Raw genomic sequence first — 26,661 nt, forward strand, 5'->3', positions numbered from 1 at the left:
TCAATATGGCTGCTCTGCCGGCGGAAGTTAAATGAACCAAACATCAATCGATAAAGACTGATGGTTTGCCGGGGGAGCGGCTTTGTACAGAGTCATGTGAGACACTTGGCATGCGCATAGCTTTAAGATACAAAAGTTATGGTACAGTTGATGTCAGAAATATGTTGATGACTTTGATTTAACTCTACAAAAATAGTACATCAATTATTGTTTCCATTTAAAATCTAAACATCAAAATTAAAAGATTCAAAATTGTAAAACATTAAGACTCATTTTAGAGAGTACATAAAATCGTTTTGGCAGGCCTTGTAGGATAATGGACTCTGCATGAGCATTCAAAGGACATGTAAGTGACGAATGCAGTACATTTTGGTTTAATCAAATGTAATGAGTGTGACATTAATTCTGCATATCATCCTCAAAAATCAATGTGCGGGTCTTATAATGGAAGTGCAAATGAAAATTGCTTTACTGTGAAATATTCCCACAATAATTGTCTAGTTAACATCTCACTGTACTTGTCTATTTCCTCCTGTGTCCACACACACACTTGCTCACAACATGCACAGTAATTGAACAGTCAAACGTCTGAATATGAGGACGTGTTTAGTGGTCCACTGTGGATCTAGACTGGGCCGGATCCAATCGAATGTAATGTATGACAGCTTAGCATTTGAGGCACAAGAGGCTGAAGCGGTGATTTTCTCCCCCTATTGCTCTTCCCCTCTCTACTTTTGCTAAGTCACAGCAGACGGTGAAACACATTGAATAAGACACTCTGCATTGGGATGACCTTATTTTGGCATAATTTTTTCAAGACTAAAAATATGTTTAATACAGTAATATGGATCATCTGCTCATTGTGTCGGGTCGATATAAAACATGTTCACAGTCACACAGACATGCAACCTCATTTCGTAACTCACCACTGGACAAGCTGATGTAGAAGGGAAGAGGGAGTGCACAGGGCAGGTTACAAGCAGTGTACCAATAGGTGGCACTCTACTCTCTTTGACTGGAGAGGGCAATCCGAGCATATGGGCATCCGGAGGGCGGAAGGGAATCGGATGGATGACACACATTTTCCATTTATCCTTATACAGACAAGGTTTGTAACTCTAGTGATGGGTCTGTGATTGGATGAATGCATGTGCATTGGTTTTAATTAGCATAATATTATGCTTTTTTGATTTTTTGACAGAGATAAATGCCTAAGGCATTTTCTATGTACTCCATGTTAGTATGAAATAATGAATTCTCAGGAAGGGTCACAATGGTTGAATGATCGCTGAAAATTAAAAATATTTAAACATTCATCTTTGAGAAAAAAAGAAGGTTCTGTCAGATTCTGCAAAATTGTATTATTGCTATTAGGTCCCTGGAATATTGGGGAAAAAAACCCAAATAGAAATAAAATAGAATAGCAAATATTGTCCAGTCTTAATTCATTTGCTAATTCAGCATTTAATAGAAAAAAACCTATGTTATGTTAATTAACAATTAACATGCTATATAATGACAAATTATCATTATTTTTGTCTTTTAACATCTATAAACTGTCTAATTGTGAGTTTTTTAAGAAATATTGTGCTATGAAATCAACACCAGCAATTGTTAAGGCATTGCATTCACTTATGCGCAACGTCAAAGTTACAGTAGGAAAGTCAGATCAATATCAATATATGTGTCAGTGGTGCATGTAAATGGAGGAGACTGGAGACTGAGAAATGAACAAGGCGATAAACTTTTATTACAGTAATGCAAAGGAGTGGCAGGCAGGCACAATGTCTGAAAAATAAAGGTACAATACTGGGTGGTACCCTAAGGTTTCATCTTGTTTACAGGCGTAGCCTACTAAACATATAATAGAATGTTGTACCTTTTTTGTACATTACTGTACCTTAAGGATCTATTGTGTAGATACAGTTAACTGTTTTGTACCCCTAAAATTGGTACAAAATTGTTCCTCAAGGTACAGAATAGGACCTCAGGATATAATATTGTACCCCAAAAGATACAGCATTTTAATGTGTTGGTATGAACCTTTGAGGATACAACCACAGCAACATAACACATAGAGTTTATTACCTTTTTTGTACCTTTTTTTCTGACAGTGCATGGAAACATACACTGGATATGACTAAATATAAAGCAGGATAGGTTTCAAGTGGAGATGATGATTTTGAAAGCTGGCAGGTGAGGATGATGGGAGACATGAAACAGGAGAAGGAGCTTGGAAGATGATGGGAAATGGAGTCCAGAGGGAGGCAAATGGAGGACAGACAGGGAGCATAACAGTAATAAAAATGAACTAACATGCTTCTGTACAGGAATATACATTTTACATTTACAATAAACAGCATGCATTTGACTGTGTCTCTTGAAATTTGCATTTACCACCATGTGTTAGTTTGAAATTAATCTTTTCGAGATTGATTGGATTATTTGATCTATCTGAATCCAATTCATTAAGATGTTAATTACTAGCTGGTACTAAGTGTTGATATTAAAATGCAAAAATGGCAGTCAATATACCTCATAATAAGATCAAGTCTGAACATCTTTTTGAGCCTATTAATGAAAAAATCAAAATGGCATAAACATTCAAACACCAACATAAATAAATGAGCTCATTTCAGAGCAGGTGCGCTGTTGCCAGGAAACCCATCTCAAATGCTCTTTTCTGCCAAAGGAGGCTCGGATGGTGGTGAATTTAAATGTACTTTTTATAATAAGCTTCAATAGAGGCCAACAAATAAATCATCTTCATTTACAATAGCATCTTGTGTAACAGGGGCAATTTTTCAAACATATGGTAAACACTGTTGGTGGACTCTTGGAAAGGTCATATGATGGAGTGAGAGCATGATTATGTGCGTTTCATTGAAGTGTGAATAAAGAACACTAAGACATGCTAATGTACTCAGAGATGTCCCAAGGCAGTTTGCCTTTCCCTTACGAAAATGATCCATGTTTTCACTACAGTGAAAAAACGAAAAATCATGGATAGTATACTTAACACAATTTTAGGAGGACTCTTTGCTTTTAGTGTTTGGACAGACACTGTGTGTGATTATGTGCTGAAGAGCTTATCTTTAAAAAACACATTTTTATTGCAAGGGCAAATACACTCGCAAACATTCATATCAGTCTAATTACTAATAAGCAGTTTGTGTCAACAACTGACGCATCTCCAAAGTTTTGCAGAGGAGATACATACTCAGCAACAAGTTATAGGTGCATACGCTGATTAAATTGTAAAATGTAGGCCTGGTTTTACAGACAAAGCTTAGCTAAAGCCAGGACTAGGCCTTAGTTTAATTAACTCATTCCCCAACAACCATTTTTTGAAAATTTGCCAGAATTTTTTCTTCTTAAAATATATAAAGATATAAAATATATATCAAATATATCAAATGAAAGAACAGACCCTCTGCTTTCAAACAAACAATAAACAAACAAAACTGTAAAAATGTTTTCATCCTATAACTCCTTTTTTTTGGTTGTGCATTCCAATTAATATCAATTCAACTGCAGTTGGATTGTTTTGATTTAAACCTTCATAACTTAAAAAATACAGCTAAGTAACACCATAAACAAAATATTAACATGATAACATAATAATAAACATGTTTTAAAAAATTTTAAAAACTGAGTTTTTGCAACGAAACTCTTCATTTTTTTCTCTGCTTATAAACTCTTATGGGTATTTTTTTTAGCAAAAATGTGAAATAATTGCATTTTTGCGAAGGAATTTTGTTAGAGATCAAGTTCAGAATGATAATCAAAACATACAGAGAGTTTAAAATTAGTAAATAATTTTTTGCTTCATTTTTTATAAATTGGGTAAGTGCGCCATCTAGTGAATAATCGCGGTATTACAGATTAACATAAAAACTCAACACGTTTTTATGCAAATGCTATCCCTTAATTGACAAGATAACTTGTCAATGGCGGGGAAAGAGTTCAGGTGTTTTAGCATTTTAAAAACATTTACTTTAATAAACATGCCTTATAAAAAAGATGCTACTGATGTGTAAGAAAGGATGTGTTAATTTTTCACACATTTTTTTTGTGATATGCTTTTAAAATTTTATGGGTCATTTTGAGTTGATTTTGTTTTAAAATAAATGCAAGTTGTATTAAAAGTAACACAAAATGTGTTGCTTCAATAATAACACTGAGATGTGTGTATTCTGGGACAACGCATGTAGTGTTTTGTCCCTAAACTAACACTGGTGTATTATTTTTTTAATTATTTTTTCGTTTAAAGAGTGTATCTTAAGACAAATCCATGGCACTGGCATATTTTAAGTCAGTGCTAGTTATTTTCAGTTGAGACAGCTCAAATATGTGTTTTAATCTATGACTAGCATTAAAGGTGCAGTGTGTAAATTTCTGCAGCATCTAGCAGTAAATTGCTCAGTCGACCGTTCACCAAAACGCATAGAGAAGCTACGGTAGCTGCCACAGGACAAACATGCAGTGTTGGGTAAGTTACTCAAAAAAAGTAATCCACTACAAATTACTAATTACTACTTTAAAATTGTAATTTGATTACATTACTGATTACTACATGCAAAAAGTAATCTAATTACTAATTACTTTACTTTTAAGTTACTTTGACAACATCAAATGTAAAAAACTACAAAGTGAAACTGTCAGAAACAAGGACAGATAAACCCAAACGCAGTGTTAATGTGAAAATGTTTCTTGTAACATTTGAAAACAGTAATGATTACAGTGCATATTTGAATGCTTAAAGCTATTTTTGGTGTGATTTTGCCCCCTCCTAAAATTACTGGTCATATAGTGATCCAGAAATATTTGTAGCTTTTATTATAAGTTACAGATGTTTAAAATTTCTCATTAAACATTCTACATTCATTAACATCTATCTATCTATCTATCTATCTATCTATCTATCTATCTATCTATCTATCTATCTATCTATCTATCTATCTATTGTAGCAGTGTTTAAAATGATGTTCTTGGATGTTTATTACAACTCTGTCCTGTAAGGGTTAACGCTGAGTTTCTGTTCTCTTTGCCATGTATTCCCTGAAATGTGATTGGTTAGTGCAACGAGGGGAGGGGTTTTTTGTTTTTGTTTTGGGCTATGATGTTGTGCACGCTCTGGCGCGGGCGCGCGACTGGATGTGCGTGAGCATCGTCCTACGGGTGCTCTGTTAAAATAAAGCCAGCAGTTTAGTTAAACGAGTGTCTGTGCATTTCTCTTGAAAGCTACACTATCTACATTCATTCGCGGTCGCGGAGACAGAAACTATAGTTTTAACACGTCGTCGCATTCGCGAGGGCTTTTTGGTCAAGTTAAAGAATGTTAATATTCATGTTAGTTCGTTAAATATAACAATTAAAAGTGTTTTTGGTAATTGTTTAAATAAACATATGATTACTTAATGCAGTGCACGCATTGAGCTCATGATAAAATAACATAGTTAAATAATGTTAACAAATAAAACCTTATTGTACATTAGTGATTTAAAAACACACCTGTACGACCGCTTCTAGCAGACCAGATGTCATCGCGCAAAGCCCACTCTGAAATGCCAAGGTTTTGGACATGTATTGTCTGTATTCCACTTGAAGGATCAACCACCGCTCACATAGCATCCATTTGCTTGCGTCTCAGACGAGTGAGTAAGCATATGCTCGTTAACTGACGCTGCGCGCATGCTCGCAGACGTTGCCGTGCAATGGCAAAACGTCATTTTAAAATACATTTTAATTAATTTTTCAACACTTAATTTGTAACGCTAGTAACGTAATTTTGTTGTCATTGGTAACTGTAATCAAATTACATACATTTAAAATGTAAAGCGTTACGTTACTGCGTTATCAGGAAAAGTAATTAGAGTACAGTAATGCGTTACACAGTAACGCGTTATACCCAACTCTGCAAACATGTCATTGTCGGAGACAACTTAATAAAAAGGTTTGTCCGTTAAGGGTTTCTGTAGAAACATGGCGGCACAAAATGGCGACTTCCATGTAAGGGGACCCCTGGTGTATGTAGATAAAAACATCTCATTCTAAGGTAATAAAAATATAACGGTTCATTATGTAAGGTCTTAATACACCACTTATAATATAGTTTTGTATATTATATTGCATTTTTTGTCAAGAGATCCTTCTATAGGTTACACACTGCACCTTTAAGCCTTGTCTGGGAAACCGCGGGTTTAGGGGAAAAAATGAAAGTATTCTATAAACATGACAAAGACTAAGACTAAAACTAAAATGGCTGCCAAAAACGACACTGCTATCTCTTAATTGACAAGATAACTTGTCAATGGCGGGGAAAGAGTTAAGGTGTTTTAGCATTTTATAAACATTTACCTTTATAAACATGCCTTATAAAAAAGATGCTACTGATGTGTAAGAAAGGATGTGTTAATTTTTCACACATTTTTTTTGTGATATGCTTTTAACATTTTATGTGTCATTTTGTGTTGATTTTGTGTAAAATAAAACACAAGTTGTGTTAAAAGTAACACAAAATGTGTTGTTTCAATAATAACACAGAGATGTGTGTATTCTGGGACCAAGCATGTAGTGTTTTGTCCCTAAACTAACACTGGTGTATTATTTTTTTATTATTTTTTTCGTTTAAAGAGTGTATCTTAAGACAAATCCATGGCACAGGCATATTTTAAGTCAGTGCTAGTTATTTTCAGTTGAGACAGCTCAAATATGTGACCAGTCACGGAAAGTAGGGACACAAGTCGGATCTGGGCATTTTGAGTTATTCACAGATTCTGAAAGTGCAGTTTCTAAGCTTTCCAACGATGTGTAACACATGGAAATCTGATAAGATTTGGAGAAGTTGTGGCCATTTGAATATAGGAACTCAGAAATACTCAAACCGAGAAAATCGAGACGAAAGGGACTCTTCTTTTCAGCTGGGGGAGACAATAGGGCTCATTTACATCTCATTTAGTTAAGCCATGCCCCCTGTAAAACCCTTTTTGAGATGTTCTAGCATCATATGTAGTATTTTATGACCAAATGACAACCCGCAAAAATAAACATGACTCTTTTACCTTTGTGGGGATCACAAGTCGAATCCAGTCTGTTTCAGATTATCCAATGACCATATTTGTCCACAAATGCGTATAATCCGTGAAATATAGATTGTTTACATCAGATTTCGCATGAATGTCTGGTAATACAATATAATATATAATCTGAAGACTATTTAAATCGTAACATGTAAGGGTATATGAGCTCACACTCCGTTAAACACATGAACCCGCCTTCAAAGTTTGTATTTAAAATAGGGAAGTAGTATAATAGATCATCCAAACAGCGCCGTCGAAAACGTGACATCCTTTAGAGATGTTACCAATGGCTCGCTCGTTCCTCCATCAGCCAATGACTTCATGGAAAATATTGATAGACAAAACATGTAGCCAATTATATGAAGAATACAACGATATCTGTGTAACTTCTGTGTGTTTGGACTCATGCTGCGCTGCAAGAACTGACATACAGATGACGTCAAAGTACCGCGAGAGCGAGTCGAAATTAAACTACTCCGTAAGATTTCTTGAAGAGCTCTCGCGGTACTTTGACGTCATCCGACTGCGGCGCCGCATAAAGTCAGTGACGCGGCTGACGTACGATGCGGCTGACTGTTATTTGTTCCGCCCCAGCTTCTTTTATTTTTCTTTTGTTTTGTGCGCCCGAGCTTTACAGTCTGGGGAGACGCAGGCTATAAGTTTGAAAAAAAAAAAAAACTTAGCAAACATGTCTGAGGAACAGGGCAGCGCGTCACTACAGTCACGTGACTTCACGCTCGCGCCGGAAGAGAAGACAATGCTGAATAAAGTCGTAATTCTGCTATTTTTGGACCAAACTGTATTTTCGATGCATCAACACAATCTTACTGACCCACTGATGTCACATGGACTACTTTGATGATGTTTTTATTAACTTTCTGGACTTGGAAACCATACATAGATTTTCAATGAAGGGGAAAGCTACCGGACTAAATCTAACGATAAAACATCTTAAACTGTGTTCCGAAGATGAACAGAGGTCTTCCGAGTTTAGAACGACATAAGGGTGAGTCATTAATTACATTATTTTCATTTTTGGGCGAACTATCCTTATTTAGTAGTCACGCTGTTCCCTTTGGGGGCGGAGGCGAAAACACAAGCTTATACAGCATGTAAATATACACACGGACAATGACGCCCCCCGCTGCACGCTAGAATCTCCGGAAAAACAAGCCTATTTTAACCGCAAAATGTACGCTTTTAAATATACAAAAACTGCTATCTCAAACATGGAGAGGCTTCTTCGTGATCTCAACTAACAGATTCTGCAATAAAACGAAAATCACAAATTTCGAAAAAAAACCTTTGTTTCTCATTTTCTCGAAACTTGTGCTGCCGACTTGAGTCCCTGGTTTCCGTGACGGGTCACATATGTGTTTTAATCTATGACTAGCATTAAAGGTGCAGTGTGTAAAATTTCTGCAGCATCTAGCAGTGAATTGCTCAGTCCACCGTTCACCAAAACGCATAGAGAAGCTACGGTAGCTGCCAGAGGACAAACATGTCATTGTCGGAGACAACTTAATAAAAAAATTTGTTCGTTAAGGGCTTCTGTAGAAACATGGCGGCACAAAATGGCGACTTCCATGTAAGGGGACCCCCGGTGTATGTAGATAAAAACATAACGGTTCATTATGTAAGGTCTTTATACACCACTTATAATATAGTTTTGTATATTATATTGCATTTTTTGTCAAGAGATCCTTCTATAGGTTACACACTGCACCTTTAAGCCTTGTCTGGGAAACCGCGGGTTTAGGGGAAAAAATGAAAGTATTCCATAAACATGACAAATGTCATAGACTGACACCTTACAAGTATGCACAAACAGCACAGCCTATTAAAATAGACATTATAGCTAGATCAGAAAGATCCATAATAAACCTCATTAACACCCTGCATGTATTCTACACACTAGGGAAATTTATAATGGTCTAAACCAACCTTTAATCAAAATTAATGTCTACATAATGTCTGCACATCTACATTAGCTGACAGCAGGACAAAGCAATGCTAATTAATTGAATAACATAGAAAGTAAAATAAAATAAATAATTGTACATAGAATATCAAATTAAATTGGCCCAATAGGAAGAAACACCCCCACCGTCCGTTCCCCCCACTGTTGGCATCAAACTCCAATTAAACAGAAATCAACACGGACAGGTTACATGACACACACGCTTGTCTATGCCTGTGTGCACCAAACTATATCGATGTAAGGTTAGGGTTAGGTTAGGTTTAGGCAGGGCCGGCCCTGGGCATAGGCGGAATAGGCAAATGCTAAGGGCGCTGCCGACCCCTTGGGGCGTCCGTGCGCCCAAATTATTATTTTTTTAATATATGTATATAAACATTTAACTATAAATATTTAATTTTGCACAAGAAAACAGCAGTTACTGATGAATTATTAGTAGCATATAATCTCGGAAGATCGTGCTTGTTAAATAGCTCTGTGGCTATACTGCACTGAAGCGGCAGTTAAAATATAAACCCAGAATTCAGCAAAGGTCAAGGACAAGAAAACGGAAACAACAATCAGACAGAGACGCGGAATTTACATAATGTTACACAGACCATGTTTAAAATAAATTTCAATGTTTCTAGACAGAAATAGCAACTTGTTCACTTTGTTTGGTATTAATAAGCTGCGCATTGGAGTGCTGGCCGCGGTGCTGAAGACGCGCTCAGACAGAGTACTGGTGGCAGCACAGATATTTACGTGCAACCTATTGGAGACTATTATTCGTTATTATATAATTATTATTCGTTATTTTACTTTATTACTTCCACTTAAGAAGAGTTTTGCACTTTTATTTCAATATTTCTCTTTATATAAATACTATTTTGTACTTAAATCTATAATTTCATTATTTTACTAACCAAACTCATCTGCACTTTCCGATAGGTTGCACGTATGACACACAGTCTCACATTTTTTGACGAACTGGGGACTTCAATACTATTACGTCCGTTGCATTCTCTTTCCTATTTTATTACCATTTGCGCGTCGGTTTAGGGTTAGATTACGCAAAATTAAACAGTGTACGCGAAATTAAACAGTGTACGCGAAATTAAACAGTTGTCACCTGGCGTTGGGGTTAGAAACAGTTGTCACCTGGCGTTGGGGTTAGAGTTAGGTTTGGGTAGGGATGTCATTATGTAAATCTAACCCTAAACCGATGCGCAAATGGTAATAAAATAGGAAAGAGAATGCAACGGACGTAATAGTATTGAAGTCCCCAGTTCGTCAAAAAATGACGCGAAAGGTATACCCTTCACGTCAACATATGACGAATGGTCAAGTGTCGTCAAATATTGACGAAATGGGGTGAGACTGGGTTGGCACGTAAGGAGAAAAGTAGCTTACTTCCCCTGGAGAAGGGTTGTGTGTTTTAAACTTTTAAAAACATATATCTCTTTACAAAAAACTTTTTTCTTCTATTTAAAAGCTATAATTTCGTTATTTTACTAACCCAACTAATGACTCCTCCGCTTTCCAATAGATTGCACGTAAATATCTGTGCATATGTGCCATCACGCGCCTTCAGCACCGCCACTGTGCAGCTTATTAATACCAGACAAAGTTGGTATTTCTGTGCAGAAACATTGAAATTTAAACATGGTCCGTGAAACGTAATTTAAATCCTGCGTCTCTGTCTGATTGTTGTTTCCGTTTTCTTGTTCTTGACGTTCGCTGAATTCTGGGTTTATATTTTAAACTGCCTTTTCAGTGACAATGTCAAGACCAAATGCCTGAGTGACAGGGTATTGTGTGTATGTGTGCGTGTGCGTGCGTGCATGCGTGTGTTTCCAAAATATTTTCAAAATTGAGAAAAACTAGACAAAGCTTTGCATTTTTTTCTGTGTAAGTTTATGAACAAAATGATTCTAAAGGGCACCAGGTGAAATCTTGCCTAGGGCAGCAAATTGGCCAGGGCCGGCCCTGGGTTTAGGGTTAGGTTAGGTTATCTACTGTACAATGCCAAACTAAAGATCCAACTATCACCAAACACCCTCCTTCTTCATCCAACAAAGACTTTTCTTTTAGTTTATTGTACCCTACATATTTTACAGTTAAGGAATGTCTGAGAGCAATCCAAGAAGAGTGATGGCAACAAATGGTTTTGTTTTCTATATTTTGTTAGATGTTTCTTTTGAAGGTTAGGCTCAAAATATCAGTTGCTTTGAGGGTTGTAGTTGTGCTGCTTGTATTGTGTCCTAGAATGAACTGTCAGCTCTTTTATAATGTATCTGTGTTAGTCTGCAGAGGCTTTGTTGTGCTGGATGTTTGGAGAATCTTGAGTGTGTACTTATTTTACACGAGTGTCAGTGCACCTTGAACATCCATAGGGAAGAGCAGAGTTATTCTGCAGTCAGAGAGTATCATCCAACAGAAAGGTCAACACATACTCTCAGGGCCAGATGAGAGGGAGGGTTAAGAAAACGGGTACACAATCACAAAAACATTGCATCTATCCATCTTGAAGTCCACTGCTACATCCGTCCAAGCAACAGTTCATATTGTCTTTGGAGTTTCTCTGCAGGTTCTAGCGCGGCTCACACTTCCCTAAAAGAAAAAAATATGATGACAAAATTCATGAAAGCAACACTAACAGCCATATCACGGATATAAAACAAAATCCACCAATAATCAGTTTAACAGTTTATTCACAGGCTTTAAACCTTTCTTCCTCCCCTCCATTTTTCAAAGTCAGGCTCACTGTGCTTTGAAAATGACAATGCTGATGACTATTAGCAAATTGACTGTCAACTTTTATTCCCCCAACATCGATTTTGTATCACATTGTCCAGACTTCAAAGCACCAGCAGTCTATCCAGTTTATGCCTGAGAGGATTTCTCATTTATGGGGAGAATAACGTTAGGTACAGGCTTATTTGTGTTGACAGGTCATGGACGTGGCCTTATTTGTAGTTTACCGGTCAGTAAGGAAGCCAGCTTTTAGGTGTAGACGCATCAACGAGGCTTTCTTTCTTATAGGTAGAATATAATTTAGTTTCTGTATCGATCCAGATTGTCCAAGAGGGAGAGGATGTTGTCTTAGATGGCCTATGATGAAAGGTAGTGAGAAAGCTGATGAATTGCTTAGCTTTCAGCCACTACATTTCTATGAAAAGGAAAAGCTGTTCATAAAAGCATATGTATTACTTTCGGACAAGCCTTTTTTAAGCTGTAAAGAGTATACACAAGTCTTTCTGTCTGTATTTTTTTTTATGATATAAAAGAGCTGAAATGTTGCTTGTATTTGGATAAAGGATCTCCAAGGCCTGTGCTTTAACTGACTTGAGAGCCAAATGATTATGTACTGTAACAAAGCACCTGACTACATAACCACAGCCACTTTCTTCCTTTCATTTTCAATCACAGTCTTTTTTAAATTGAATATGTTCAAAGTAATTTGATTCAGCACCTTCATTCTACTACACACTGCACACCAGGCCCGAATTGGCCATACTGTAGGGAGGACCGGGAGAATTCCTGGTGGGCCGGTCTGATTTTTTGGCCACGTTCTTTGCGATCGCTTGTGAAGTATGAACACGAGTTTTGTTTCAGATGTGGGCTATGAGTGCGCTTGCAGCGCATGACCTAGAATTAACTTGAACGCGACTTGATACGAACGGTCCCTAAAAGGAAAATAATTTACAAATCGTATTTTTAAATCTAAGTCATAGGCATTATCTCTAACATAACAATAACATTATCATCTATTTGATGCAAAACTCACCAGTATTAATGTAAAACAAAACTTTGAAAGTCCATTATATATTTGTTATTTTTGACACAAAGTATGCCTTCCTTAAATTATTTATCAATATACATAAGTACTAAAAAATTAAGATATGGATTTTTATTTTTCCATCGGTTTCCCCTGCATACTTGATAAATCTTGCTTGTCTATTGCATATCAGGGGTTTCCAAACTTTTTTAACCCAACAGGTAATCTCAAGACCCAGCATTTAAATAAAAATAGAAATATAGGGGAAAAGACAAGCACATTTGTTCTCTATCAGTAGTTTTTGAATAACATTAAAATACAGTAGGGTTGCACGATTATGGCAAAAATTATAATTGTTTAGGCTACTACTGTATTTGCATTGAATTAGAAGTGAAAAATACAATGAATTGCAAGGCTGCAGAGAACAGTGCACTATTGCATACTTATACATACTGAGAATGATATTATTTTAATATAGTCAGGTCATGAACTAAAGTGGGCCGGTCTAAGGCATAAAACTCCAGGGCTGAAAATGAGTCCCACTCCGGCCCTGCTGCACACTGTAACAATTATAATACATAAGGCATAAAATTCATAACAATCAAATCAGACATACGATATTAAAACAGATGGGGCAAATAAAGTGGCAAGATTAGCTGTGTGACATCATTATAAATTGTGGGACTTTATACATGCGGCGCAAATGTTTTTGCTACTTTCAACCCGACGAAGTTATCACTTTCACGTCTTGAGCCACGTTGTTTAAATAGCAAATGCATTTGCGCCCAGGGGAATGCTGGTCTGAAAATGAATGTCTAGGTGCATTGTCAGCAACACAAAAATTAAAGGACTGATATTTTCTGGACTATAAGTTGCACTTTTTTTCATAGTTTGGCTGCTCCTGCGACTTCTAGTCAGGTGCGACTTATGCTGAGTTCAGACTGCATTATTTTCAAACTAGTTGGGACACAGATGTGTTCATACTGCGTGACTATCTGGGGTAGCATGCAGTTGCTGCTTTTTTACACTGCACATCGGATCGGCGACAGAGGGTTTTTTACGGCATGACTTCAACATAGGAAGAATTACCGACAACTTTGTCTAGGTCCGCAAACTACGTTTCACAGCCAAATGCACGCGAGAAGTGACAAGGAAACAACGCGAGGACGCACGTGCAAGACCGGAGTTCTCACGTGACACTGCGGATTATTATTAAAAATGGTAGCCCGCAAGAAGCTTGCCATACAAATTGCATGTGCGCTCATTTGTAGCGAAAATAAAAAGAAAAGAAGCCCTTTTCTTAACCAAATCCATGCTTGCTGATATTATGCGCTGTACCTTCATAACTCCTCCCCGAACTTCCAGCTGCCCTGTATGATGCCCTCTCATTGGCTGTAGGTCATCGCCAATGTTATTTTCAGTCAAAACACATTTCAAACGGCATGATTTTGCGATTCTCTCAGAACGCGTCTTTGTTCATTCACACTGTGTGATTGTCTCTCGCGTGCATGAGCATCGATTTGGCTGTGATTTCGGCGATTTGTCAAAACCTGTCGGCGAGTCAAAATCATGGCTAAAATCGTGCAGTCGCTACTCTGCATTACACGTCAACATGAATTCATATAAACCAAGAGAAACCATTACCGTCTAAAGCCGCGAGAGTCCGCTCTATGCTGCTCCTGTATTTATGTAATTCAATGGATTCAGTGATGTGGAATGACTTCTGGACCTTTTTGAACTTGATTTGGCTTGTCGTGTTAATTTAGCCTATTCAGCCTCCCAGGTACTGTATGTTCAATATGCTATTGTGTTCGGTGAATAAATGGTAATGTTACTTTAACATGTACGGACACCTATTCAGCATGCTGTTCTGTGCTATTGTTCTTCGGCATCTTGGGCATGGTTATTGTGAAATCATTTTCTAAATAAACGCAACGTATAGTCCAGTGCCTGGTAGCCTGGTAAGTAAGCTGATTGTTTTGCATTTATTTTTAGATGTTTGTTTTTTAAATGCTACCTCACGGATTTAATTAGTGGCACCCTTTGTAAATATAAGCAAACATGATATGGAAATAAATCTGTACTGTTTATCTTTTTTATCTTTCATAAAAAAAAGAAAAAACACCAAAAAGTAACTTTATATTGTGTCTCACCAGATAGATAGATAGATAGATAGATAGATAGATAGATAGATAGATAGATAGATAGATAGATAGATAGATATAAATAATGTAACTATATGAATCCATAAGAATATATATTTAGATGTCTGCCTAGGAGACATCCTACATTTCCTGACATATTTTAGAGAGGTAGTAAGTGAATGATCATTACACGAAAGTTATGGCAATGGCCTGCGTAAAGATGGGAAAATGAGGGAATTGAGGCTGTGCTGACATTTAATGCCTTTGATTTATGAGAGAAACGTTTCGTCTCCTATCACGCACTCCAGTGGGCAATAAAGTGAAGAGCTTATCCCCCGCAGGTAGTTTCTGTGAATGTAGACACACACGTGTACACACAGTCTGATGGTGTGTGTCTGACAAAGAAATCATAGTAGGTGCTACTGACCCGGTGGTGGTTTTTACAGTAATGAATAGCTCCATTCAGGTCCAGACATTAGGAATGCACATTGGCTGTGTTGGGATGTGTGTGCATGTATGTGTGTGTGTGTGAGAGAGAGAGAGAGAGAGAAAGAGTGAGAGAGAGATAAAGAGAGAAAAGGGGACATATCTCATATGTACCTTTTGTCCCGTAGCAGAACCATTCAGCCTTTATTCCTTCCTTCTATTTTTCTTCTTGATTTAAAAATTGAAGGGTAGCATAAGGAGAGATAGGGTAACATAGTATCCATGTTTAAATTGTTGAATGAAAACGTGAATGTTTTACATTAAGGACGTTGCAGGTCATTTAACATTATGCAATATTTCTTGTGAATAATGAAGTATTACTCATTTGTCAGCAATAAAATATATCAGGATAAGGTACCCTAGACTAGTTTTAGGATTTAAATGATTGGAAAACACTCCAATTCTCTGATTCTGTTGTCAGTTTACATAAAATGAATTTAATATTATATGTTATAGCAAATTAGTTTTGAACTGGTTAGTCGGCAGCATTAAAGATCCTATAACATTTGAGTGCTTCAACAAAGTAAAATAACAACAGTGTGATGGTAAATAACAACAGAGATTGTGTTATATCCTTTCTCACCCAATTATGCAGTAGGGACATGTTGTGCCAATTAAATGTATGAGCCATAGTTACAGTAACTAGCAGGGTGTTAATGTAAAACAAACACTTTAAACAGAACATCTGTGTTCAAACGCAAATATATTTTTTAAATTAATTCCAGAGGCATTTTCACGATTTATACCTTGAATGCTTTATTGTGATTGGTTGAGAAATGTTTCACAGTTCCCTTTCAATACGGTTCACTTCGCATTGCGTCAGTTAGCTGACGCTATGGGGGAAACTCCTGTTTACTCCGTGACTGAAGCCTATTGGTTAACGTCTGTACAAAGTACAGACCAATGACGTTTGAACCCGCGCGCGGGAGGAACGCGTCCTTATATAAGCGCGGTTCAATCGTCAGGAGCTCATTATTTTCTCCTTCAGCGCGAACCTCTCACTGCTCCGAAGAAAAAGAAGAAGCCTTACCTCGCCGTTGACAAAAGCCCTGCAGCGGAGTCCAGGCCTAGCGTCTTCCCCTGCCGTTTTCCGGCTGAGAACCGAAGATAGCAGAGTCCAGGTCTAGCGTCTTCCCCTGCCGCTTTCCGGCCGAGAACCGAAGATAGCCTTCGCTTGCCGTGGTTTGAGCCCTGTGCAGCGGACACACGCCTGACGAGGTCTCCCCTGCGGCCGCCCGGTAAGATCAATATTTTTAATATAAAGGCTATAAGCTAAAAGAGCAGGCGCTGTTGTAATAGCGTCCAGCACAGCGGCTCGGTGAGCCTCTCTGCTATGAATTTCCTCCGAGCGCGTTACCGGTCTGGCACCTCCCACGCCGGGACCGCGCTTATGCTTTGGTTGTCTTATCCATGTTTCGTGCTCCCCCTGCTGTTCCTCTCTCGCCGGGATGAACACACGGCGAGCCATGAGACTAGATGGATGCATAGCACACACGGACTAACCTCCCCTGTGTTCTGTCACACCGCAACCGTTCATGCTTACAGAGTCCCTTCGCTCCTCTTACATTCAGTGGCGAGATCTCTGGCACATATATGAATCCCCCGAGTGCATCGGGTGATACCGTCACGACGCATGGCTGTTCTGTTTGTGTTGCTGCTCCCCTCTGCCGTTCCTCTCTTGTTGAGATGAACAAGCGGGGAACCGTAGACCTGGATAGATGCATACGACAAGCAAACACGGGCGGTCTGCCCCTGTCTCTGTCATAGCACAGCCACTCGTGCTCCACGCTCGCGGAGTCCCTCGCTCCTTTCCCCACAGTGGTGAGGTCTCTTAACGGCTTAGCTAGCACGCGGTATTACGGCTCGCTGCCTCTAAATGCAGCTGTCCAGTGTTCAACGATTACAGAGCTTCATGCCCCTCCCCTCCTGGAGCGGCGCGATCTCATTCGTCTGCTCGATAGGGCCGATTCGCCGCTATTGGAGCACCAAGAACACTCATTATAAGAGAGCTTCATGCCCCTCCCCTCCTGGAGCGGCACGATCTCATTCGTCTGCTCGATAAGGCGGACACGCCTCTATTGGAGCGCTAAAACACTTATTATAGAGCTTTACTGGCCTGAGCCGATCTCACTTCAGATAGCTCATTTTTCGTCTGCCTGGTAATTTCTCTCTGGTTTAGACGGAATCAGAGGCAGAACGAATTTGTTTATAATATACTGAGGCCGGAATACCTCCCTTTATTCAGTCCCGTCCTATATCAGTGCGCTGAATATTGGTACATTCTTATATATATATACCCGGTTTTTCTGCCCTTTTAATAAACGGCAAAACCGCGGGCCTCGCGGCAGACTTCCTCTCTGCGATGGGTTCAGTCTGACATTAAACTACCTAGACATACTACCCTGCTCCGTGAGCCGTTCGGTCACCGTCACTACTGAGGCTTGTGCACCTGAACGGCTGAGCTCTGGTCTCCGCAGCATAGCTGCATCAACAGAGAACGAAACTGTCTGGGAAAAAGGGGTTATGTCGCGCCTCGGCTGGACTGCCCTGAAATGTTTTCTGTGTGCTGTTTATCCAAACATACTGTGTAATACTGTCGGCTATGCGACCTCACTATAGTGGCGAACGGTATTTAATTCCTCTAAAAAGAGTAATTTCCGTGCTTACTATACTGTGTATTGACATCCACGGTTGTACGGTGTCTCTAAACACTTTATCGCCTTACTGACAAGCAATCAGTAATACGCACACACGGCCCGCTGTCCATAATTCTATCGACGCTAGCCGAAAAAACCCCGGTTTGGCCATATACTGTGTATTGACACCCCACGACTGTACGGTGTCTCTAACACCTTTCTGCCAAATTCGCTCGCAGCCCACCTCAGTTTCTCCGCTACGATGCTGATGGCGCAAACGAGCACGGCCTTACGGCTGTTATTCTCTCTTCCTAGAGGAAGGACAGCCTCAGACTTTTGCATGGCTCCAAGCGTTTGAATCGCGCCCTCTCCGGACGGCCACTCAAAGGCTTACAGCCAAGCGGTTTATGACGTTTTTCGGCCATATAGCTGATTTATATTAGCGGATCCGAAGACGCTCACACCTCCGCTCCAATACTCGGATATTAAGGGTAATATCAACCTCAAGTGAGCTTGCTACCCGCCACAATAAGTTTCAAAGCTTAAAGCGCGCGCACAGTCAGACGCGCGCGGCATCTCGTTTAAGACGGGCGCACGTACCCCTCTAACGAGCCTCAGAAAGCTGAATATCGTGGCATTGTTCATAAGTCCACTTCAGTTTGACTAAGCAAAGGTCCCGCCCCGAGCTGACGGCCGGGAAGCTTGCTTAAGTTACACACTGCTGCATGAAGTGCTGTCATTACGAGCTAGCCCAGCATTTGCTGTGGATTGAACACGCTTTACGACGGCAATCAGCCTTCGGCGCGTGGAACGCCGTTTGTCTCATATAAATCACCTTGTACTGTGAATACGGTACATTAAGAGGATGATTTAGCACTGCAGCACGCTCGACCGTGTTATTGTGATAATGCGGTCGGGCAATCTACGGTGGTTTCATTATTTACCGAACCAGACTGAGATCTCGCCCCCTGAACAAGCTGACGAGTCATCTCCTTTATAAACTCATTGCATCGCTTTATAAGCTATGTTCAATCAGAGTGATACGCATCTCATGCTTAAACTACCAATATTAACCCATTACGATGGGCGTGCGGAGATGGCATCCGTGGGACACGACCTACATTACGTGCCTTATGACACATTGACACAAGCTGCTAGGACCCCTTTCACGAGGCGTCCTTATGCAAAGTCTGATCCATTCTGTCTAGTGACATTTGAAAGTCAATACCCCCCGCGAATCGTGGGTGGAACACTTTTCTCCTCACTACAGAGGCACGGCGGCTCTCTCCCCTACCTATATCTATGTGGCCGTGATAACAGCGAACCACGCTTTTACGACCGACCATTCATTTAATTCACAAGCCTGTCATCTCTCAGATGCGGACGGCGGCGGTAACAGCGAACCATGCTTTTACGGCTGGCCATTCACTTTATTCATAAGCCTGTCATTTCTCAGATGCGGACGGTGCCCGAGGCACAGCGCTCTGGAACTGTCCAAGGTCCTGGATGACACATACGTCTGACGTACATCAGACGATCAGCTGTTCATCTGCGTCACAGATCACTCACTAGAGCACCTGTCAATACAGGCTATTTATGGATCGTTGACGTTATCACCTTCCGTGACAATTATGCTCACTTGTCTTAGAGCATGGGCATGGTCTTAGAGGTTTCTCATTTGACAATTGTGACACGGCCGGCTGGTCCTCGCCGTCCACGTTGTCAGTTTACAGCTTCGACATCCCTGCTTCGCACTACTGAGGTTTGTTGCATTAAAAGTGCGCCCATTAGCTCACCTGTATGCACGATATGGTTTTTAATTATATGCGTCCACCGTGCGCTTAGAGAAGCTCACATGTACACGCTATAACATTTTGGTATACAATAAGATGCGCTTGGGAAAGCTCACCTGTATACACAGCTGTGTTATGATTTGTGACACATACATTGTTGTTCATCTGTGTACGTTCACGGTGCGTTGGGTGCCCACCGTTACGTTCATCAATCATATTTCTACACATTCACGGCGCGTTCTGTGCACTGATTTATCTATACGCATTCACGGTGCACTGAAGAGTTCACCCGTGTGCGCACAATTTATTATCAGAACACATGACGGCGCGCTCGAGAATCTTGCCGGCCTGTGCATTATAACACTCTGATTCATCTATATGCATTCATGATGTATTCAAGTGTTCACCTGTGCCCGTGCAATTTATAGTCAATACACATTTACGGCGCGCTTGGAAAGCTCACCGATCTGTGCACTATAATACTACCTATATGCATCCCGATGCGCTCGAGGGTGCACCTGGGTTCACACTATTGTGGTATCTGTATAATCCCACGCTACGAACCGTTCTGCCGCATATTATAGTCAGATCGGCCGTTCGTGAGCTTCGCAGATCACTCACTACGTATGTCTGTTGCTAACAGTGGTTATTTAGATGGATCGTTGAAACCATCGCACTGGCTCACGCCCCTCTATGAGCTATGTCCTATATAGAGCCCACTCTCTGCGAGTTTGGCTTCTTCATGAACTTGGTCTACAGGGGTATCTATATCTATATTTGATATCTGCTACGCGGCCGGCTGGTCTTCGCCGTCTACGTTGTCAGATTGTACAGCTTAGACGTCCCTGCCCTACGAGCGCAGGTTCTCTCGGCTCAATCATGCACGCTCATGCGTTTTATGTGTACACCACGGTGCGCTCAGCGAGCTCACCAACGTGACTCTGAATTTACTTATCTCGCACAGCCGCGGCGCGCTCGGTACCTCGCCGTCTTGTGCTATGTTATGTGCCCCCGGTGCGTTTAAAACCCCACCGTGTGCGCGTCAACAATTTATATGGTGCTTACTCATTTGCTTTTTAAGCTGTGAATATGCCGGGTATAGGGCCACACGCAGTGTCTCTCCGGTAAGGCACTTCAGTACGTTGTGTATGCACGGCGTGATGGGATTACGTTCCCCCATAGCGTCAGCTAACTGACGCAATGCGAAGTGAACCGTATTGAAAGGGAACGCTTAGGTTACTCACGTAACCCCGGTTCCCTGAAATAACGGGAACGAAGCATTGCGTCTCTTGCCGTGCTACAAACGTCTACGCAGCGAGTGTTATTCGGCTGCGCGCTTCAGTCGAATATAATGAGCTCCTGACGATTGAACCGCGCTTATATAAGGACGCGTTCCTCCCGCGCGCGGGTTCAAACGTCATTGGTCTGTACTTTGTACAGACGTTAACCAATAGGCTTCAGTCACGGAGTAAACAGGAGTTTCCCCCATAGCGTCAGCTAACTGACGCAATGCTTCGTTCCCGTTATTTCAGGGAACCGGGGTTACGTGAGTAACCTAAGCGTTATGCATTATTTTGGATAAATGCACACCTGACCGGTCAAATGTCTTAAAATAACCTCCAGAGCAATGTCTGTGGTAACCATGGCATAAGTGGAATAATTGACTCTGGTCCTTTGAATTATTAGAAAATAATGCACACCTGCGGTGTAACGGCACTCCACTTCGCGCCATATTACTACCTTGGGTGTGCATTATTTTCTAATAATTCAACAGTCAAATATAATTCCTTCCAAAGAAACGATTTTTTGTTTGTTTGATAGTTACAGGCAAAAATACTTGATCTTGCGGCACATTATCTTAAAAAATGCGATGGAATATGCGGGATATTTATGTAATTTTATGCAATGAAATTGCGGGAACCTGCAAAAACTGCGGGAACTTGCCAAAACAGTTTGCAGCTTTTGCAGCTTTTTAATGATTTTCACGTCACATAATCACGTCGTTTCATAACGTTCCCATGGCAACAGGGGACATGGCTGTGCTTGTGTGAAGTAAATGCAACAATTTCAACTTTCTGCTAAGATATATGTGATTTTTGTAGGGATGTGACGGGTCACATAATAAATAAATCTATTCTAATAATAAATAAAGAAATTACAAACATTTATAAAAAGAACAACGTTGCACATTAATCTAAAATTAGCATTAGTTACAGAAATCAAATCAAATGAATCTTAACACTTTATTGTATGTGTTAAATTTGATTATTTTTTTTAGAGCTAACTTACAGAAGTGATTTTCTCTTTGTCTGGGGTTGTTTGATTAACATCAATGACATAGACTTAAAGCAATACTATGTAGTTTCCATGTAAAAATGACTTACAGCTCCCCCATGTGGTTGAAATGCACAACAGTGCCTGGTATCAGACACTCTTCTGCAGGCAGGGGGAGGGGCGGGGCTGTGTTTCTTACCCTCCACACTGAAAAAAATGGTTATGGCCCCAATTAAATGAAGCATAATTCAATTTAGCTAGTTTTAATTATTTTATTTAAGTTTTTGATTTTAATTAGTATATATTAATAGGTTTTAAGCGAATTATATGTGCTTTAAATCCAAGTCATTATAATTTATTAAATTCAGTTTAAAAAAATAGTTTGGTTCTTTGCGCATGCGCACAAATGCACATTTTCCCTGGTGCTAAAATGAGTTTCTAGTCAGGTTCACGGTGACGGTGGGAAAGGAAGACGGGGTATTTCAGCCCCGGAGTTTTGCTCAGTCGGTCTATTTGCACAGTAAGTAATATTTCATGTAATACAGCACCTTTTTTTTTTACCGTGAATATTTTTATATACTTAAAATACGCCGTTTATAAGATAGCTCCTCCAGGCAGAGTGCCGGAGGCAATCCCAGCCGTGACGATATAAGTTAACCAAATATCACACGACTCCGAGAGCGAAATTGCTTTTATACAACAGTTCGACGGCACACGTTTGAAAAACGAAAACTAGAAAACAACAACAGAGTTATTTTAAAAGCCACTTTGTTTGGGAGCTACTTTCTTCCGCCACGGATTTCACTCGGCTGTTTTGAATCTCATAACAAGCCGTTTCTTAATATTAGCGTTTCTTTGTCACAAGATGTAGTTTTAAGATTAGTTCAGTCGAGAATATATATGTATAATATTCAAATATGCAGTCGATAAGTTAAGAGAGCGCCTGTTTGAACGTTTGCTTAAGGAAGCTTTGGTACGTGAGAACCATGAGAGCGGACGTCAGTGTTTACTCGCCCCGCTGACCACCGCCCTCTCTGGGCTACATCTCTGACAGGAATTCCCTGGCTCTGATGTTGGCCTTGTCTGTTATTAACTCGCTTATTATTAGACTTTGTGCTTGCCAGTACTATATAAAAGTTTTTTAAAAGTGTCAGAGAGCTGTTTTTGCATGCTGCTTATAAATATATCAGTGGCGATATCTCATAACGTGTTTTAATATTCACGTCACGATAAATTAGTTATCAATAGACCTTTTGCGTGTTTGCAAACAGAGATGACGTTTTTTGTGGGCGGAGCCCAACTGGTGGCAGAAAGTGAATGCTTCTCAATAGCTGTGTGAAGTGTTTTAGCATTAAACTGTGATTTTTAAGGATCCGGTGTTCTGTAGAAGTCTGTTTCCCCTATATTTCTCTTAAGTGTAATGTTTCTTATAACGTTTTCACCAAGTTACGTTTATTTTTTAAATAAATTAAAAGTTTTAATGGCTTGGCCACTGATATGCTTGCATGTATGTAATGTATATGTATTGTTCTTTATTGGTAAATCAATTATTTTTACAGTATGAATCTCTGAAGTACTTATAAGAGCAATACTATCATGTATTCTGTATAATATAATTTATTAAACATTTAATCATTTTCAATTTCTTCCTTATATTTTTATCCTACGTGTTTGATCTAAAACTATTATGTTTACATACAAATTAATTTGTATAGGCCTGTTTATATATTATTAACACTTTACATCGTGTGTGTGTGTGTGTGTGTGTGTGTGTGTGTGTGTGTGTGTGTGTGTGTGTGTGTGTGTGTGTGTGTGTGTGTGTGTGTGTGTGTGCTATGTTTATATATTTATTAGTAAACATCATAATTTAGAACAAACAGGAAGAAGACATTAAAAAGAAGTAATAGAAAATGAAAAAAAAATACGAAAACTTTAAAAAATGGTAATATTATTGATATTATGAACTACTTAAAATCTTTAATCTTTCTAAATAAATTATAAACGTAACGTGATGAAAACGCTATAAGAAACACATAGAGGGATCAGACTTCGACAGAACACCGGATATCTTCTCTAATTATTTTCTATTCAAATAATTAAAAGATTTTCTGATGATTTCATCACTCCAGTCTGTCCGGTTGAGGGCTTTTATTGCAATCATAAACACCTACGTTTATCTTCAAATGGTGTCTTCGACGACGATATACTATAAAAATGAAGGTCATCTATTTTGGCATTCCTATTCTGACACTCAACAGCACAACAAAACATTTTCTAGTGAGTTATATTGTTCGTTTCACTCGTGTCTCATTCATTTCCACTGTTTTTCTGCCACCACATGCGCGTGACATAACTGTGACGTCGACTCGCAAAAGGTCTATTGACCAAATTTAAAAGCTGCAGTGCTTACCTGCAGTTCCACTATGTTTTTGCTTTCTCTGAGTTTACCCTCTAAATACAGCTCAAAGTGTGCACTCTGTCCCAATATTAATGGAGGGCACTGTATAATATATGGGCAACAGGGGTGTCATAGTTTTTGTAATTACCCTTGCCTGTAGACTTGTCAAAGTGTTATGAATCAGAACAATCTCTAATAACAGCTTATTTTTATTTAAATGTAGGACAGTCAACAAGATGACTTATTGAAAGACCTGGAAAACATCACCATGGACATATGTGTAATCAAAAAGAAAGAAGGTGTTCTTGGCGACTATGACGATATTGGAGTCGTTGTTAGAGTGATGATTCTTGAGCAGCTCAAATCTGTGGCACAAGCCTGCATTGATGCTGGGTACAATCTATGTGCTTAATTTGGCGTACCCCAAAGAACTAAAATACTACTTTTTTGAAATTTTTCAGAAATTCATTATGCAGATGGATTCTAAAGCTCTCCCCAAAAATTCAAGGACTGAAAAACGTTTTAAAGGTGCAGTGTGTACATTTTAGCGGCATCTAGTGGTGAGGTTGCAAGTTGCAACCAACGGCTTAGTCCACGGCTCACTCCTCGCTTTTGAAACACATAGAGAAGGACAAACATGTCATCGTTGGAGACAACTTAGCAAAAAATTGTCCGTTAAGGGCTTCTGTAAAAAAATGGCAGCACAAAATGGCGACTTCCATGTAAGGGGACCCTCGGTGTATGTAGATGAAAAGGTCTTGTTCTAAGGCAATAAACACATAACGGTTCATTATGAAAGGTCTTTATACACCCCTGATAATATAGTTTTGTATATTATTTTGCATTTCTGTCAAAAGATCCTTCTAAAAATTTCACACTGCACCTTTAATACTGAAATTTTGTAGCAGACATGTATGTGCATGCTCAGCATGAAATGTTAGTCCAGATGTTACAGTCTACTCTGTTTATCATTTAAGACCTGGGAATCCATAGTTTTAAACATTTTAATAATGCTTTTAATGATTCATAACTGTTGTCTGTAAAAATGTAACACTTTTTTTTAAATAATTATTGTGCAATGTGTGAAGTCAGCACTACTGTTTTTGACTTTTGTGCTGTTTTATTGATTCACAAACATTGTGGCCTCTTTCCATCTGTGTTGTTTTTATTTTATATTTTGTGAATGTGCAGTGAGCACTTGTTTTAAACACTTGTACACACAAATAAATAGTTATTGTACATTTGCTGACATTAAAAAATAACATTAAACTTACCACTTGGTGTATTTGCAAAGCCATTTAAGGGTCATTTTTATATATTGTTTTTAAGGTTGGTGATTGCAAACAATTTCCTTAAAAATGTTGAAAGTTAGTCAATGAAATGTGTTTATTTAAATGTAGCTAAAATAAATTGATTGCAACCACTTACCTTAAAAAAAATTATTAAATTCAATTAATAATTTTTCATCAGTCATAAATAAATAATATACGAGAATGTAGCATAATTAAATATGGCAGAAATTACTAAGCTTTTTTATACTAGGGTTACTAAATAAAATTGATTAAGTTCAACAAATGTTTTTTGTTTAAATGTAGCTTAAATAAATTGATTGCAACCGCTTACCTTAAAAAAATTGATTAAATTGAATGAATCATTTTTTTCAGTGCACCGCCACTTTCAGAGTGTGCTTGTAGCAGCTAGGAGGCTGCTCAGGTTGCAGCAACAGTACAATTTGTCCAGTTAAAAGTTGTTCTATCACTGAAATAATTTTAGAGACATTATTTAAAGGTAAAAAAAACTACATAGTGTTGCTTTAAGTAGGTTAATTCAGATTACTGTCTCTTTAAGACCAAATAAGCACAGACTGGTTTTTGCCTCTAATCTATACATATACACATAAAACATACAGTAAACAAATGTTTTAGAAAAAGAATACTGTGGAGATCATTTTGTTTGTATGTGCCCTGTCAAAGAACAGAAAGACTTTATGTTCGCTTGCTTTTTTGAAACCCATCTCTCTGTGTGTACACTTTTGAGTGCCCTTAAACGCGCATGCAGATAGAGACGAGCATTGCCCCACATAAAAACGTAACGCTGTTCAATTTAGCAT

The 26,661-nt window shown here is 39.0% G+C and overlaps 1 protein-coding gene across 4 annotated transcripts in view; it reads right to left on the reverse strand.

Annotated features, from left to right (window-relative positions):
- Positions 1 to 11,513: 11,513 nt before the first annotated feature.
- gabra6b (gamma-aminobutyric acid type A receptor subunit alpha6b) overlaps positions 11,514 to 26,661 on the reverse strand; it is a 53,081-nt gene continuing 37,933 nt past the window's right edge. For all 4 annotated transcript variants that reach the window (XM_065287579.1, XM_065287578.1, XM_065287577.1 and 1 more), the window contains one exon: positions 11,514 to 11,652. In XM_065287579.1, coding sequence (XP_065143651.1) covers positions 11,643 to 11,652 — 10 coding nt within the window. In that variant the 3' untranslated portion in view covers positions 11,514 to 11,642. The remainder of the gene's footprint in view (positions 11,653 to 26,661) is intronic.

This window comes from Paramisgurnus dabryanus, chromosome 18 (genome assembly GCF_030506205.2).
Source record: "Paramisgurnus dabryanus chromosome 18, PD_genome_1.1, whole genome shotgun sequence".
NCBI lineage: Eukaryota > Metazoa > Chordata > Actinopteri > Cypriniformes > Cobitidae > Paramisgurnus > Paramisgurnus dabryanus.